Source organism: Carcharhinus amblyrhynchos, chromosome 5, assembly GCF_965287045.1.
Source record: "Carcharhinus amblyrhynchos chromosome 5, sCarAmb.v2.hapA, whole genome shotgun sequence".
In the NCBI taxonomy this organism is placed as follows: Eukaryota; Metazoa; Chordata; class Chondrichthyes; order Carcharhiniformes; family Carcharhinidae; genus Carcharhinus; species Carcharhinus amblyrhynchos.
In genome coordinates, this window is record NC_137328.1 from 14431720 (window position 1) to 14446332 (window position 14613).

Below are 14613 nucleotides of genomic sequence, written 5' to 3' on the forward strand. Positions count from 1 at the left end.
CTGCTCTGTCCAAGACTGCAAGAAACTACAAAGGGTTGGGAATATAGCCCAGCCCATTACGCAAACCGGCCTCCCATCCATTCCGTCTACACTTTTCACTGCCTCAGAAAAGCAACCAGCATAATCAAGCCAGCATCCTGGACATACTTTCTTCCATTGGGAAAAAGATACAAAAGCCTGAAATCACGTACCAACCGACTCTAGAACAGCTTCTTCCGTGTTGCCATCAGACTTTCGAATGGACCTACCTTATATTAAGTTGATCTTTCTCTGCACAATAGCCATGTCTGTAACAGCATATTCTGCACTTTCTCCTTTTTCCTTCTCTCTTACGTACTCTGTGAATGGCATGCTTTGTCTGTATAGCATGCAAGAGGCAATATTTTTCATTGTATACTAATACATGGCCAAAGGGCCTATTCCTGCGCTGTACTTTTCTTTGTATGTGACAATAATAAATCAAATTTAAAAAAATCAAATTTGTACTCTAAGATTCTGGTGACTATTGGTACTTTACAAGCTTACCCTTGTGTCTATGTTAATTGGGGCAATAACAATATGGCATGCACTGCAGATCTTGGAGGCAGTTATGTTTAAAGGTTGTTTAATCAGGCAATCAGTTTATCCGGTAAAAGACTGCTACAATGGTAAACTCATCAATGACCAGAAAGCCAAAACACAATACTCACCCTAATGTTAACCCAAGCGTTGCAAATCCAAAAAAACTCCCAAAGTATTTGATAAATTCACGGGACCATGCGATTTGCATTGCCACTTGTCTCTGTCTCATTTCATTTTGCATCAGAATCTGTCTCTGCAGCTGTGAAAGGTGACACAGGCAATTCAATACGTTTATCAGGAAACAATTTGCAAACTGCCGTACCAAACCCTAAAAATAATATCCTTTTCCCAGTAAAGCTAAGCAGCCAAGATCAACACCAGTGATCTATCATTGTGTTTGAAATTAATGTTGTGTTCAGGGATATAATATTGATGAGTTACTCAGATTGAATATGCGTTGGGAGCATGAAAACTGACATGAACTAGTTGGGCTGAATGGCCTGATTTTGTGTTTTTGATCTGATTCAATGATCGACAGAACACTAACATCTTTGTGTTGACTTGACTCCTACTTTGGCCCAAACACAATGAATTAAGCTATTTGGGCTACATAAAAGGTTATATTACTCTTACAATGCTGGGGCAGCACAGTGGTCAGCACTGCTGTCTCGCAGCGCAAAGGACCTGGGTTCAATTCCCGGCCTCGGGTCACTGGCTGCGCAGAGTCTGCACGTTATCCCCACGTCTGCGTGGGTTTCCTCTGGGTGCTGGGGTTTCCTCCCACAGTCCAAAAGACGTGGTTAGGTGCACTGGCCATGTTAAATTCTCCCTCAGTGTACCCGAACAGGCACCAGTGTCGCGATTAGGGGAATTTTCACATTAACCTCATTAATGAAAACCTACTTGTGACACTAATGAAACAAACTTTAAACTATCATTTCTGTGGCATTGAAAAGAAAGGACACATGCCAAAGTTTTTAGTCTTACACTCATCAGAACATCATAAGAATAAGAATACCAAATTTAAAGGAAACCAACAATTTATACTTCATGGGTAGAGCACGCTGGCTGATTGGTGAGTGCACTCTGACTGGTGAAGGTATTACCATGGATTTCACCCAATATATTTATATTTTCTCCTGATGCAACAAGTCATCTAAAACATTCCTAACTCTTTCATGTTGACCAAATATCCTTTTTATAGTCCAAATTAAGAGAAGAATGTGTGTATAGGAAGTGAACAGTAAGGGTTATGGGAAACTACGAGGGGAATATTCTACTAGAGCAGGGAGGGAAAATGGGCGTTAGTGTTTTCTTGCTGCATTGTGAAGTGGGAACAGCTCTGAGGAATTTCCCATTCAACTCGGCTCCACTCAAATGGTACTCAAGATCCCTGATGATTTTATAGAGAGATGCCCATCTCGCACGTTTTAAAAATAGCGAGGGGGATTGAATATAAAAGTAGGGAGGTCTTGCTGCAACTGTACAGGGCACTGGTGAGGCCGCAGCTGGAGTACTGTGTGCAGTTTTGGTCGCCGCACTTACGCAAGGATATTTTGGCCTTGGAGGGAGTGCAGAGGAGGTTTACTAGGCTGATACCGGAGTTGAGGGGGTTGAACTATGAGGAGGGGCTGAATAAACTAGGCTTGTACTCGTTAGAGTTTAGAAGAATGAGGGGAGATCTCATTGAGACATATAAGATGATGAATGGGATGGATAGGATAGAGGTGGAGAGGCTCTTCCCGCTCAAAGGACAGTAGGACTAGAGGGCACAGCCTCAAGATAAAGGGGGGGCAGTTTAGAACGGAGTTGAGGAGGAACTTTTTCACTCAAAGGGTGGTCAATCTCTGGAATTCTCTGCCCGTTGAAGTGGTGGAGGCTGCCTCGCTAAATATATTTAAGACGCGGGTTGATAGGTTTTTGATAGGCAACGGGATTAAGGGTTATGGGGAGAGGGCGTGATTGTGGAACTGAGACACGACAGATCAGCCATGAACTTATTGAATGGCGGGGCAGGCTCAAGGGGCTAGATGGCCTACTCCTGCTCCTATTTCTTATGTTCTTAAATAATTTTCTTCTGAACTTGTAAGAACTTGTGTTCTTCTCTGAAGAGGCTGGAGGTGGTTTCTGAATCTTTCTTGCCTATCATTGTGGTGGTACCCAAAGATCTATCCTTCATTCCCCCCTCTTTCTCATTGATAGGCAGGTTCCTTCAGTTTCATATTTGGAACAGTGAAGCCACTCAGCCCTTCTCAACTCCCTTAACACCAATTTGCAAAAAGCAATGAAGCTGGGAAAGGGTCAAACAAAATAGAGCAGAAAAGACAACCGGGGAGCCAGCAAAAGTACTAGACTGCTTTAGACTTCCAGCTACTGTTAGGAAAAGGAACAACTTCAACACTAAAACCTCGAATCGTACAGTGAAATGATCTTTACTAATTGATTCTATTAACCAGATAGCACATATCAAAAGTTCAAGCCTACAAATCATTTCCGAGTCCCTCGCTGCTCTTGTAATAGTTTGCGAACACCAGTTAAGATAATGGAATCTGAAATGCCACCTTTAAGAAATTAATATTCAAAAAGGAAGCGTTAAAACCAGGGACAAATGTCGCTGATGACCTTCAAAGCACATTTTAGTGATTACTGGCTGAAGAGTCCTGTATTCAGGATCGAAATGTCACAGAAGACTCCAACGTTTTTGAAATGCTGCAATCCACAGACCATCAAAGCGGCTCCTCCAATATACCAGGTCAAAGTTCAGGCAAAAAGGCAACAAAATTTCATCGGGTTTTTCTTACAAGCTAAATTTTACACATACGAATACAGTATTTCAGTAACAGCGACAGGGAGTTTATCAATGATTGCTGCACTGCTTTAGCTACTTCAACTCCAGCAATGGCCCAATGCACACTTGGATATCACTAAGCTTTGGCTCTGCTGACGTAGCACTGAAAAAATTGGACTTTGGCCAATGGGGCATGTCTAGACTTTGGGCACAATCTTACCACGCAGCCAAATCTCTGTTCATTGCAGCGGGATGCGAAAATTCAATCTGTATGAATGGTGGTAATGTTCCAACCACAGACAATGCAAATAAAACCTCTACCTGCATACATCTATAGGATGCACTGCAGGAACTCACCAAGGCTCCTCACGACAGTACCTTTCAAACCCATGTACTCTACCATCTGAAAGTTTTCCTCCAGGTCACACACCATCCTGACTTGCAAATACATCATCGTAGTTAGCACTGCTACCTCACAATGCCAGAGACTTGGGTTTGATTCCCAGCTTGGGTCACTGTCTGTGTGGAGTTTGTATGTTCTCCCCATATCCACGTGGGTTTCCTCTGGGTGCTCCGGTTTCCTCCCACAGTCCAAAAACATGCGGGTCAGATGAATTGGCCATGCTAAATTGCTCCTTAATGTTCCAGAAGGCTGGAGGGAATTGTGGGGTAAACATGTGGGGTTATGAAGATAAGGTCAAGGTGGGATTGTTGGTGCAGACTCGATGGGCCAGATGGCCTCCTTCTGCGCTGTAGGGATTCTATGTTCCTTTACTGCCGCTGGACCAAAATCCTGGAACCCCTTCCCTAAGAGCCCTGTGAGCGTACCTACCCCGCAGGGACTGCAGCAGTTCAAGAATGCAGCTCACCACTATCTTGAAGCCAATTAGGTCTGGGCAACAAGTGCTGATCTAGCCAGTGACACCCACATCCGGAAGTGAATAAAGAAAAATATCAGGAAGATCGAAATCATTGACTTTGACTGCTGATCACAAATTCCACAACCTTGTCACTAATTCCATCATTCACTTCTTCACACCTCTCTGGCGAGTGTCTCAGCACCGTACACAAACCTGCAGACCTCACTATACCAAAGCAGCCTTGGCTAACCCTCCACTTTCTGTGTAACCTCCTGCTGTTCATATTCTCCTCCTGCCATTGATGACCTATGCTGGTGCCTGGCCCCTCTATTGCAGCTGTCGATCCTGAGGTTTAAAATCCCTAAAACCTCCTTTCTTTGCAATCTTCTTCAAAAAGATAAATTCTCTCCCCAGCCAGACTCTCCTTTCCTCCAACTCTCCTCAACAGCAAGAACTTGAACTTGTGTTGCCTCTTTAGCAGACTCAAATTACCCAGGATGCTTCACAGTTACATGACCAACCAAAATTTGCCACATAAGGAAATATTAAGACAGATTCAGTCCCAGGATTAGGTTTTAAGGAGTGCCCACCTCACGTCCTCTCTCCCCCTTTTGTGACATTCCTTAAAACCTGCCTCTTTGATCTTTGGATTTTGTTTCTTCATGGAAAGTGCAATTCTTTTTCAGTCTTTCTTCAATGACAAATTATATCAATTCTGACCTCTACCTGCAGCATGTAGGTATGGACTCTTTGCAGGATGTATTGTAATGCAACGTGGACAGTTTAAGCCTTCCCACATCACTTTTGTGCCAAAGACAAGCAATCTCTGTAATGAAGAACTCGCCAGAAAGAAAATAGTTCCCTATTTCATGGCTCAACAATTTTCAAAAGGTCAATTTTTATGACCTCAGCTACATTTCATGTTACCTTGTGGAGAATTTGATTGACAAAGAAGCAGCTTAATAGCATTACTTTAAATCAACATGTTGATCGTCACAAAGTGCTGGATTTGTATACGAAGTGAAAAGTGTGAAGTCTGCATGAGATCTTGCAGAAAAGGGATAGCGCACAGAAACAGCAGATCTTTATTAACACGGAGATCTCATCATGCTTGAGTTTTGCTAAAAACGAAAGCTACCTAATAAATTTGACATTAGGCAGAAACTTCCCACATCCAGCTGAGCATTAAAGGGTGAAGTTTGATAGAGGTATGACAGCCCGAAAGTTGGGGAGTAGCCCAGTACTAATGTTCACTGGAGAAACAAGGCTCTGAAATGGGACCACTGTGTAACATAAGAACACATGGGAGGATGGAGGCAAAAATTAAGGGGAAGCATTGGCTAGTGGTTTTATCATTGGACCAGTAACCAGATACAGAATAATGGGGACCAGGGTTCAAATCCCGCAATACCAGATGGTGAGATTTAAATTCAATTAATGAAAACCTGATGATGATGACCATGACAATATTGTTGATTCTTTCAAAAACACATGCAATTCACTAATGTGCTTTAGGGAAGGAAACCCTTACCTGGTCTGGCCAACACGGTTGATTCTTAACTGCATGCTAGCAGTTAAATGGTCTAGCAAGTCGCTCAGTTGTATCAAAATCGCTGGAAAGTCTACAAGGAAAATCAGACAGACCACCTGGCATTGACCTAGACACTAGAAATGATAATGGGAAACAGCCTTGTTGGCCTTGGCAGGTCCTCTTTACTAACATCTGAGGCTAGTGCCAAAATTGGAAGAGCTGTCCCATGGGGTGACATGGTGGCACAGTGGTTAGCACTGCTGCTCATAGCGCCAGGGACCCGGGTTCAATTCCTGGCTTGGGTCACTGTCTGTGCAAAGTTTACACGTTCTCTCTGTGTCTGTGTGGGTTTCCATTGGTTTTCTTCCAAAGGTGTGCTGGTTAGGTGTACTGGCCGTGCTAAATTCTCCCTCAGTGTACCTGAGCAGATGCCAGACTGTAGCGATTCAGGGATTTTCAGAGTAACTTCATTGCATTGTTAATGTAAGCCTACTTGTGACACTAATAAATAAATGCAAACTTTAAAACAGACTAGGCAAGCAACAGCCTGACAGTCATTGGTGTCACAGGTGACTGAGCACACTCACCCACTTTGTCTATAATGGTATTACAGGAAACCCATAGCTCAAGAGTATAGCACTGTAGAATTTGAAGACTCAGGGTTCAAATCTCACTTTGGAGACTGAAATCTAGGCTGAAAAGCCAATGCAACACCATGAGGCTACAGCACCCCAAGAGAATGCACAATCTCTTCTCTTAAGTGATGTGAAAGATTCCATGGCATAGTTGAAGTAGAAAGCAGGTGGGTTTTCTGCAGTGATCAATATTTATTTGTCAATGAGCATCACCATAAACAGATTACCTCATCATTCTCATGACTGATAGTGGGATCTTCCTGTGTGCAAGTGATGGTCTTTTTTTTAAATAACAACAGAGATGAGACTTCAAATGTGGGCATTAGCTGCGAGATTGTCGGATCATTTGAGATAGTGTAAGAGGCTAAATAAAGGCAAATTCTTCATTTCTTTGTGTTACAGAATCCCTACTGTGCAAAAGGAGGCCATTCAGCCTATTGAGTTTGCACCAACTCTCTGACGGAGCATCCCACCTAGACCAGATCCCCGTAACCCTACGTATTTACCCCAGTAATTCACAGCTTTAGTCACTGTCTGCGTGGAGTTTGCACATTCTCCCCGTGTCTGCATGGGTTTCCTCCGGGTGTAACCCTATGTATTTACCCCACTAATCCCCTCCTAATCTACCCATCTTGGGACACTTAAGGGGCAGTTTAGCATGGCCAATCCACCTAACCCGCACATCTTTGGACTGTGGGAGGAAACCGGAGCTTCCGGAGGAAACCCATGCCGATATTGGGAGCTTAATTCTACTGAAACTGGAACCAGAGCGGGTGAACAGGAACTGAGCTCTGCGAGGTTGGTAAGCAATGGTTCTGGTGCCGTGGAAATACATACTTTATAATAGCAGATATAGGCGTCAAAGCTAATATGATCTCCAGTGTGTTGAATGAATTTATACTTTTAAATTAAGAAAAACGCTGAAACCAATTCTGTTATATAAAAACTGATCTTATTTCAGGAACATTGTACAAAAACACGACCTTCATTATTTCAAATAATTTCCAGAATCCGTCTTTACACAATGCTGAGACATGCGTCAAGGTTGATACTATCCTTTTGGGGATTAGTTTCCAATTGCATTTTTCATGGAAATATAAGTTATTAATTAACATGAAAGTATCCTGTTTGGTGAAAAATTCGTTTTCTTAAAAGTCAAGTTAGTCGGATTAAACAATCTAGCACTAATCTTTCTCACTGTGGGTCTTCAATATATCAGCGTTGGAGGAGAGCAGTCACTGAATTAATAAAGTGAGCTACTAAATTTCACTGCCTCTATCACTGTAGGCACACTATTTATTAGTGTCATGAATAGGCTTGCATTAACACTACAATAAAGTTACTATGAAAATCCCCTTGTTGCCACACTCCGGCGCCTGTTCAGGTACACTGAGGGAGAATTTAACATGGCCAATGAACCTAACTCACACATCTTCGGACTATTGGAGGAAATCGGAGCATTCGGAGGAAACCCACGCAAACAGGGAGAATGTGCAGACTCCACACAGACAGGGACCCAAACTGGGAATCAAACCCGGATCCCTGGCGCTGTGAGGCAGCAGTGCTAACCACCGTGCCATCCACATACGACTGATGTTTTCTGTTCATGTCTCTATGAAGGAAACAACAAAAACATTGGCCAACCATTTCTCAGGGTAAACGAGATGGAGACAAAGGAATCAAGGAGACTTGGTAATACTCGTGTGAAATTGTCAGCGTATTTGCAAATCATAGAATCCCTACAGAGCTGAAGGAGAACATTCGGCCCATCGAGTCTGCACTGACCACAAATCCACCCAGGCCCTATCCTCATAACCCCACAAGGAGGCAAGTAAAAATAGTTTGATAGGATGGAGAAATTCTTGAGGGAGAGGGGGGGGTTGATAATAGGAAAATAGGTGCCAAACTAATGGGCTAATTAACGATGGAGGTGACAAGTGCTATCAGTTCTATTGATTACAGCTTTGCCACCAGCACAGACGTCACACTGCAGAATCTAACTTCACATCATTGATTAACATCTCCCAAAATAAAGTACTCACCTACATGAACTTAACAGATTCTAACAGTCCACACAGAAGCATCAGGGAAACTAAATCAGACACTTGGCATCTTACGTCAGCCAGGCTGTAGTTATTATTGAGACACTGAAGAATTAATTTTTGAAGAAAAGGTGATTTTACTTGTCAGTTCATGAATACATACCCGAATCTAGGATACATTTTAAATGGTATTTTTCTACTTTATCCCACTTAATACAGGGTGACAGAGTGGTTAGCGTTGCTGCCTCACAGCGCCAGGGACTTGGGTTCAATTCTGACCTTGGGTGACTGTCTGTGTGGAATTTGCACATTCGCCTCATGTCTGCATGGGTTTCCTCTGGGTGCTCCGGTTTCCTCCCGCAGTCCAAAGATGTGCAGGCTACGTGGATTGGCCATGGTAAATTGCCCCTTCGTGTCCAAAAATGTGTAGTTAAGAGGGATTAGTGGGGTAAATACGTGGGGTTACAGAGATGGAGCCTGGCTGGGATGATCTGTCAGAGAGTTGGGTGCTGACATGATGGGCCAAATGGCCTCTGCTGTATTGTAGGGATCCTAATGATTTGCAAGGATCTGGAACTCACTGCCTGAAAAGGTGGTAGAGGCAGAAACCCTCATAACATTTGAAGTGTTGTTGCTAATTGTTATTGAGTAAGGGCAGAAAGTTTTTAAGTTTGGGCATCATGATTGACACAGATTTGGAGGGTTGAAGGACCTGTTACTATGCTGTACTTTTCTTTGTTCTCTTGAAGTGCTGTTGCCTGGAGACCAAGGATAGGGAAGTGGGGTTAGGCTGGATGGTTCCTTGTCAGCTCTCACAATCCATCCGGTAAATTTCTATGTTTTTCTGAAAGCTGAAATTCTCTGAAAGCATAGTCCATTTGAATCCAGTGACCACAGGTTGAACGTTAATGTATGACATTGAGCAATAGCAGGGTTAGGATCAGCTGCATTGCCCCTTTGCTGATCACAGCCCAGGTACATGCAGGAACAATCACATTATTGCAAAAAAACCTTCCTGTCAATTTGATTTCCCCTCTAGATTAGAAAGTATGGAGGAGGAGCCCAAAATTGAAATAATTCAGAAGAGGCTTGTGAATTGCACAGTGGTCATCAGTGCTGCCTCACAGCACTAGGTCAATTCCCAACTTGGGTCACTATCTGCAGAGTCTGCAAGTTCTCCCTGGGTCTGCATGGTTTTCTCCGGGTGCTCCGGTTTCCTCCCGCAGTTTGAAAGATGTGCTGGTTAGATGGATTGCCCATGCTAAATTCTCCCTCAGTGTACCTGTGGTAACTAGGGGGATTTTCCCAGTAACTTCATTGCGGTGTTAATGCAACCTACTTGTGACTCTAATAAATAAAACTTTAGAAAGGTGGAAAATTCACTCTTTGAACTATTTCAACCTTGAAAAATCATCCAAATTAAATCTTTTCATTCCTTCAGCCAAAGTAGCAAGTCTAACATTCATTGAGAGTTGGTCCCACTAACTCTTGGCAACCAACTGGACAATCAACAGTTTATTATTTTTGTCCATTTTGTGCTTTACTGAACAACTTGTTATCAGCACCGGGGAAATAAGGCATTATTTATCCAATGTTAAGACTCCAAGTTCCTTTATCACTAGACTTGACAAGATATTCAATAAAAAAACTAGCAGTCTGAAAAAGAAGTTCCATTCGCATAAATATTCAACAAGTCTTTTGGCCAATAAAGATTAAAACTTTGATTAAAATAAATGTATTCCTTTACAATGTGTTACTGAAGTAGCTGCAAATATTCTGAAAATCTCCCGCAGTGATTCTGTTATAAGACGGAGTGATGTTAACTTGCAAGCCAAAGAAATAAAGCTGGATAAAAGCAAAATATTGCGGATGCCAGAATCTGAAGCTGGGCGGCATGGTAGCACAGTGGTTAGCACTGCTGCCTCACAGCGCTAGGGATCCGGGTTCGATTCCCATCTTGAGTCACTATCTGTGCAGAGTCTGCACATCCTCCCCCTGTCTGAGAGGGTTTCCTCTGGGAGCTCCGGTTTCCTCCAACACTCCAAAGAAATGCGGCATTAGGTTGATTGGCCATGCTAAATTGCCCATTAGTGTCAGGGGGATTAGCTGGGATAAATACATGGCGTTATGGGGATAGGGTCTAGATGGGATTGATGTTGGTTCACACTCGATAGACCGAATGGCCTCCTCCTGCACTGTAGGGTTCTATGACTGAAAAACTGAAAATGCTGGAAAATCTCAGCAAGTCTGACAGCATCTGTAGAGAGAGAATAGAGCCAATGTTTCGAGTCTGGATTACTCTTCATGGAGGGTCATGATAGTCCTCAAAAGGCTCACTAAATGGATCAAAATTTAAAAGGAAATTTAGCTAACTAAATCAAAACGTAGCTTTGGACTGCACAAGTGGTAAGCATTGCTGCTTCACAGTACCAGGAAGTTGGGTTCAATTCCGGCTTTGTGTAAAGTTTGCACGTTCTCCATTTTTATTGCATGGTAGTTTGTTGCATAAGGTTAAATCTCACGGGATCCAGGGTGAGGTAGCTAAATGGTTACAAAATTGGCTTAATGACAGAAGCCAAAGGGTGATTGTACAGGGTTGTTTTTCAAACTGGAGGCTTGAGACCAGCGGTGTGCCTCAGGGTTCGATGCTGGGTCTATTGTTACTTATCATTTGTATTAATGATTTGGATGAGAATATAGGAGGCATGGTTAGTAAGTTTGCAGATGACCCCAAGATTAGTGGCATTGCGGATAGTGAAGGACGTTATCTTGGATTGCAACAGGATCTTGATCAATTGGGTCAGTGAGCTGACGAATGGCCGATGGAACTTAATTTAGATAAATGCGAGGCGATGCATTTTGCTAGATTGAACAAGGGCAGGACTTACTCAGTTAATGGTAGGGCATTGGGAAGAGTTACAGAACAAAGAAATCTAGGGATACAGGTTGATAGCTCTTTGAAAGTGGAGTCACAAATGGACAGAGTGGCGAAGAAGGCATCCAGGATGCTTGGTTTCATTGGTCAGAACACTGAATATGAGTTGGGACATCTTGTTGAAGCTATACAAGACAGTGGTAAATTCACACTTGGAATACTGTGTACAGTTCTGCTCACCCCATTATAGAAAGGATAATATTAAACTAGGCAGAGTGCAAAAGAGATTTACTAGGATGCTACTGGGACTTGATGGTTTGAGTTATAAGGAGAGGCTGGATAGACTGGGACATTTTTCTCTGGAGCGCAGAAGGCTGAGGGGTGATCTTATAGTGTGGTCTATAAAATAGTGAGGGGCATAGCTCAGCTAGATAGTCAATATCCTTTCCCAAAGATAGGAGAGTCTAAAACTAGAGGGCATAGGTTTAAGGTGAGAAGGGAGAGATACAAAATGGTTCAGAGAGGCAATTTTTTCAGTGGGTGATGAGTGTCTGAAACAAGCTGCCAGAAGTAGAAATAGAGGCAGGTACAATTTTGTCTTTCAAAAATTGTTTAAACAGTTACATGGGTAAGGCTGGTGTAGAGGGATATGGGCCAAATGTGGGAAATTGGGACTAGATTAGGGGTTTTAAAAAAAGGGCAGTATGGACAAGTTGGGCCGAAGGACCTGCTTCCATGCTGTAAAACTCTGTGACTCTTTGACATGGGTTTCCTCTGGGGTGCTCCGGTTTCCTCCCACAGTCGGAAGATGTGCAGGTTTGTTGGATTGGCTGTGCTAAATTGCCCCTTAAATATCCCAAGATATGTAGACTAGGGGGATTACTGGGGTAAATATGTAGGGTTATAGGGATAGGGTGGGTTTGGGGCCAGATGCTGTTTTGGAGAGTCAATGCAGACCTGATTGGCCAAATGGCCTCCTTCTGCACTATAATAATTCTATGAAGCACGCCAGTCACAATAGTGTCCACCAGTTGGAGAGCTGGTCTCTCTTTATACACTTTTCAGAAAATCAAATTAACACATGTGCAAATTAACAAATTAAATTAAAGTGACATACCTTAGGAAACGATTATTTCAGGCTAGATAATTTTCCCTGTGCTGTAGAAATCCCTCTTCTGCCCTGCAGGGTGGTCTCCTCTGGTAGTTGAACAATTCTACATATTGTATGGAATTTACAGCACACAAACAAGCCACTCATTTCAACTTGTCTATGCTGCTGTCCTACTATTATCATACTTCATATGACACTCCCCTCCCATCTAACCCTATCAGCACACCCTACTATTCCTAATCCACTTATCTAGCTTTTCCTTTGATGCACCATTGCCATTTACTTCAACTATCCCTTGTGACGGCGAGTTTCACAGTACGACTATTCTGGGGGTAAAGTGGTTTAATCTGAATTCCTTATTGGATTGGTGAATATCTTAGCTGTATTGGTGACACAGTGGGCAGAGCGGTTAGCACTGCTGCCTCTCAGTGCCAGGGACCTACATTCGATACCCGGCTTGGGTCACTGTCTGTGTGGAGTCTGCACGTTCTTCCCATGTCTGCTCCGGTTTCTTCCCACACTCCAAAGATGTGCAAGTTAGGTGGATTGGCCATGCTAAATTGCCCCTTAACGTACCAAAATGTGCAGGTTAGGGGGATTAGCAGGATAAATATGTGGGGTTACGGGTAATCGGACCTGGGTAAGATGTCCTGTCGGAGAGCCGGTGCAGGCTTGAAAGGCTGAATGGCCTCTCTCTGCACTGTAGGGATTCTATGAGTCTTTGATACATTTGGAGTACTTTGTCAAAAGAATCGGATGCTGGGCATTACATGGTTAAATATTATTGGATTGGTGCTTAACACGTCAAGTTCCTTAGTCCCACTAGTCTAGCAGCTAAACTATTTGGAATAAATCTGAGACAAATGTACAAATTATTCACACACGAAACAGGTCGACAGCTTAATTCCCAGCCTCACATTACTTTATCAGAAACATCCTTATCTTCCATTAAGCAACGCAGCATCTTAGACAGGAAAGCAGCTGACAACAACTGGAGATTACGAAAAGGCAGCCATTTATTATTGGTAAAATATTTCCGACAAAGGTTATTTAATCGATAATGTCACAAGATTTCTGGCCTTGGTGTGTTCTATTAGTTTATCAACAATTCTTAAAAAGGTCATTGATTTTTCTTTTGAATCACACTGATGCTGATAACTAAAAACGAAATGTTCTTGCCCTCGCCGACTGCGCAGACGAAGATTGTTTAGTTTGACTTTCCCTTTGGTTAGAACACAGAAGCAATAAATGGAGGGGACTGCCAAGGCACCAAACACTTCAGATCTCATTTTCTGCCCAGATTCAAAGCGCTCCTCACAAAAAAGGTTCAAAATAAACCTCGAATGATAAGAAATTAAACTAGGTTAACTAGTAAACTAGACTCTGAACAGCATGGTGGCGCAGTGGTTAGCACTGCTGCCTCACAGCTCGAGGGACCCGGGTTTGATTCTCAGCTTGGTTCATTGTCAGTGTGGAGTCTGCATATTCTCCGTGTCTGCGTGGGTTTCCTCTGGGGCGGGGGGGGGCTATGGTTTTCTCCCACAGTCCAAAGATGTGCGGGTTAGGTTGATTGGCCGTGCTAAATTGCCCCTTAGTGTGCCGGGAGTGTTATGGTAAGGTTATATGAGGCATTGGTGAGGCCTAATTTAGAGTACTGTGTACAGTTTTGGTCACCTAGTTACAGGAAGGATGTAAATAAGGTCGAAAGAGTGCAGAGAAGGTTCACGAGGATGTTGCCGGGACTTGAAATGCTGAGTTACAGAAAGAGATTGAATAGGTTAGGACTTTGTTTCCTGGAGCGTAGAAGAACGAGGGGAGACTTGATAGAGGTGTATAAGATTTTGATGGGTATAGATAGAAAAAGCAGGCTTTTTCCACTGAGGCTAGGGGAGAAAAAAAACTAGAGGGCATGAGTTAAGGGTGAAAGGAGAAAAGTTTAAAGGGAATATTGGAGGTGGGGGGAGGCGGTGGGCTTCTTCACACAGAGAGTGGTGGGAATGTGGAATGAGCTGCCAGATAAAGTGGTAAATGTGGGGTCACTTTTAACATTTAAGAAAAACTTGGACGGGTACATGGATGAGAAGGGTGAGGAGGGATATGGTCCAAGTGCAGGTCAGTGCGACTAGCAAAAAGTCGTTCAGGACAGAGAAGAAGGGTCTAAAGGCTTGTTTCTGAGCTGTAATCTTCTATGGTTCTACGGGATGAGTATG

The 14613-nt window shown here is 43.1% G+C and overlaps 1 protein-coding gene across 1 annotated transcript in view; it reads right to left on the bottom strand.

Moving 5' to 3' along the window:
* The window catches only part of plgrkt (plasminogen receptor, C-terminal lysine transmembrane protein), a 41079-nt gene that overhangs the window by 3343 nt on the left and 23123 nt on the right, over window positions 1–14613 (bottom strand). Inside the window, exon 3 of the mRNA XM_080189619.1 lies at window positions 690–820. Coding sequence (XP_080045745.1) covers window positions 690–820 — 131 coding nt within the window. The remainder of the gene's footprint in view (window positions 1–689; window positions 821–14613) is intronic.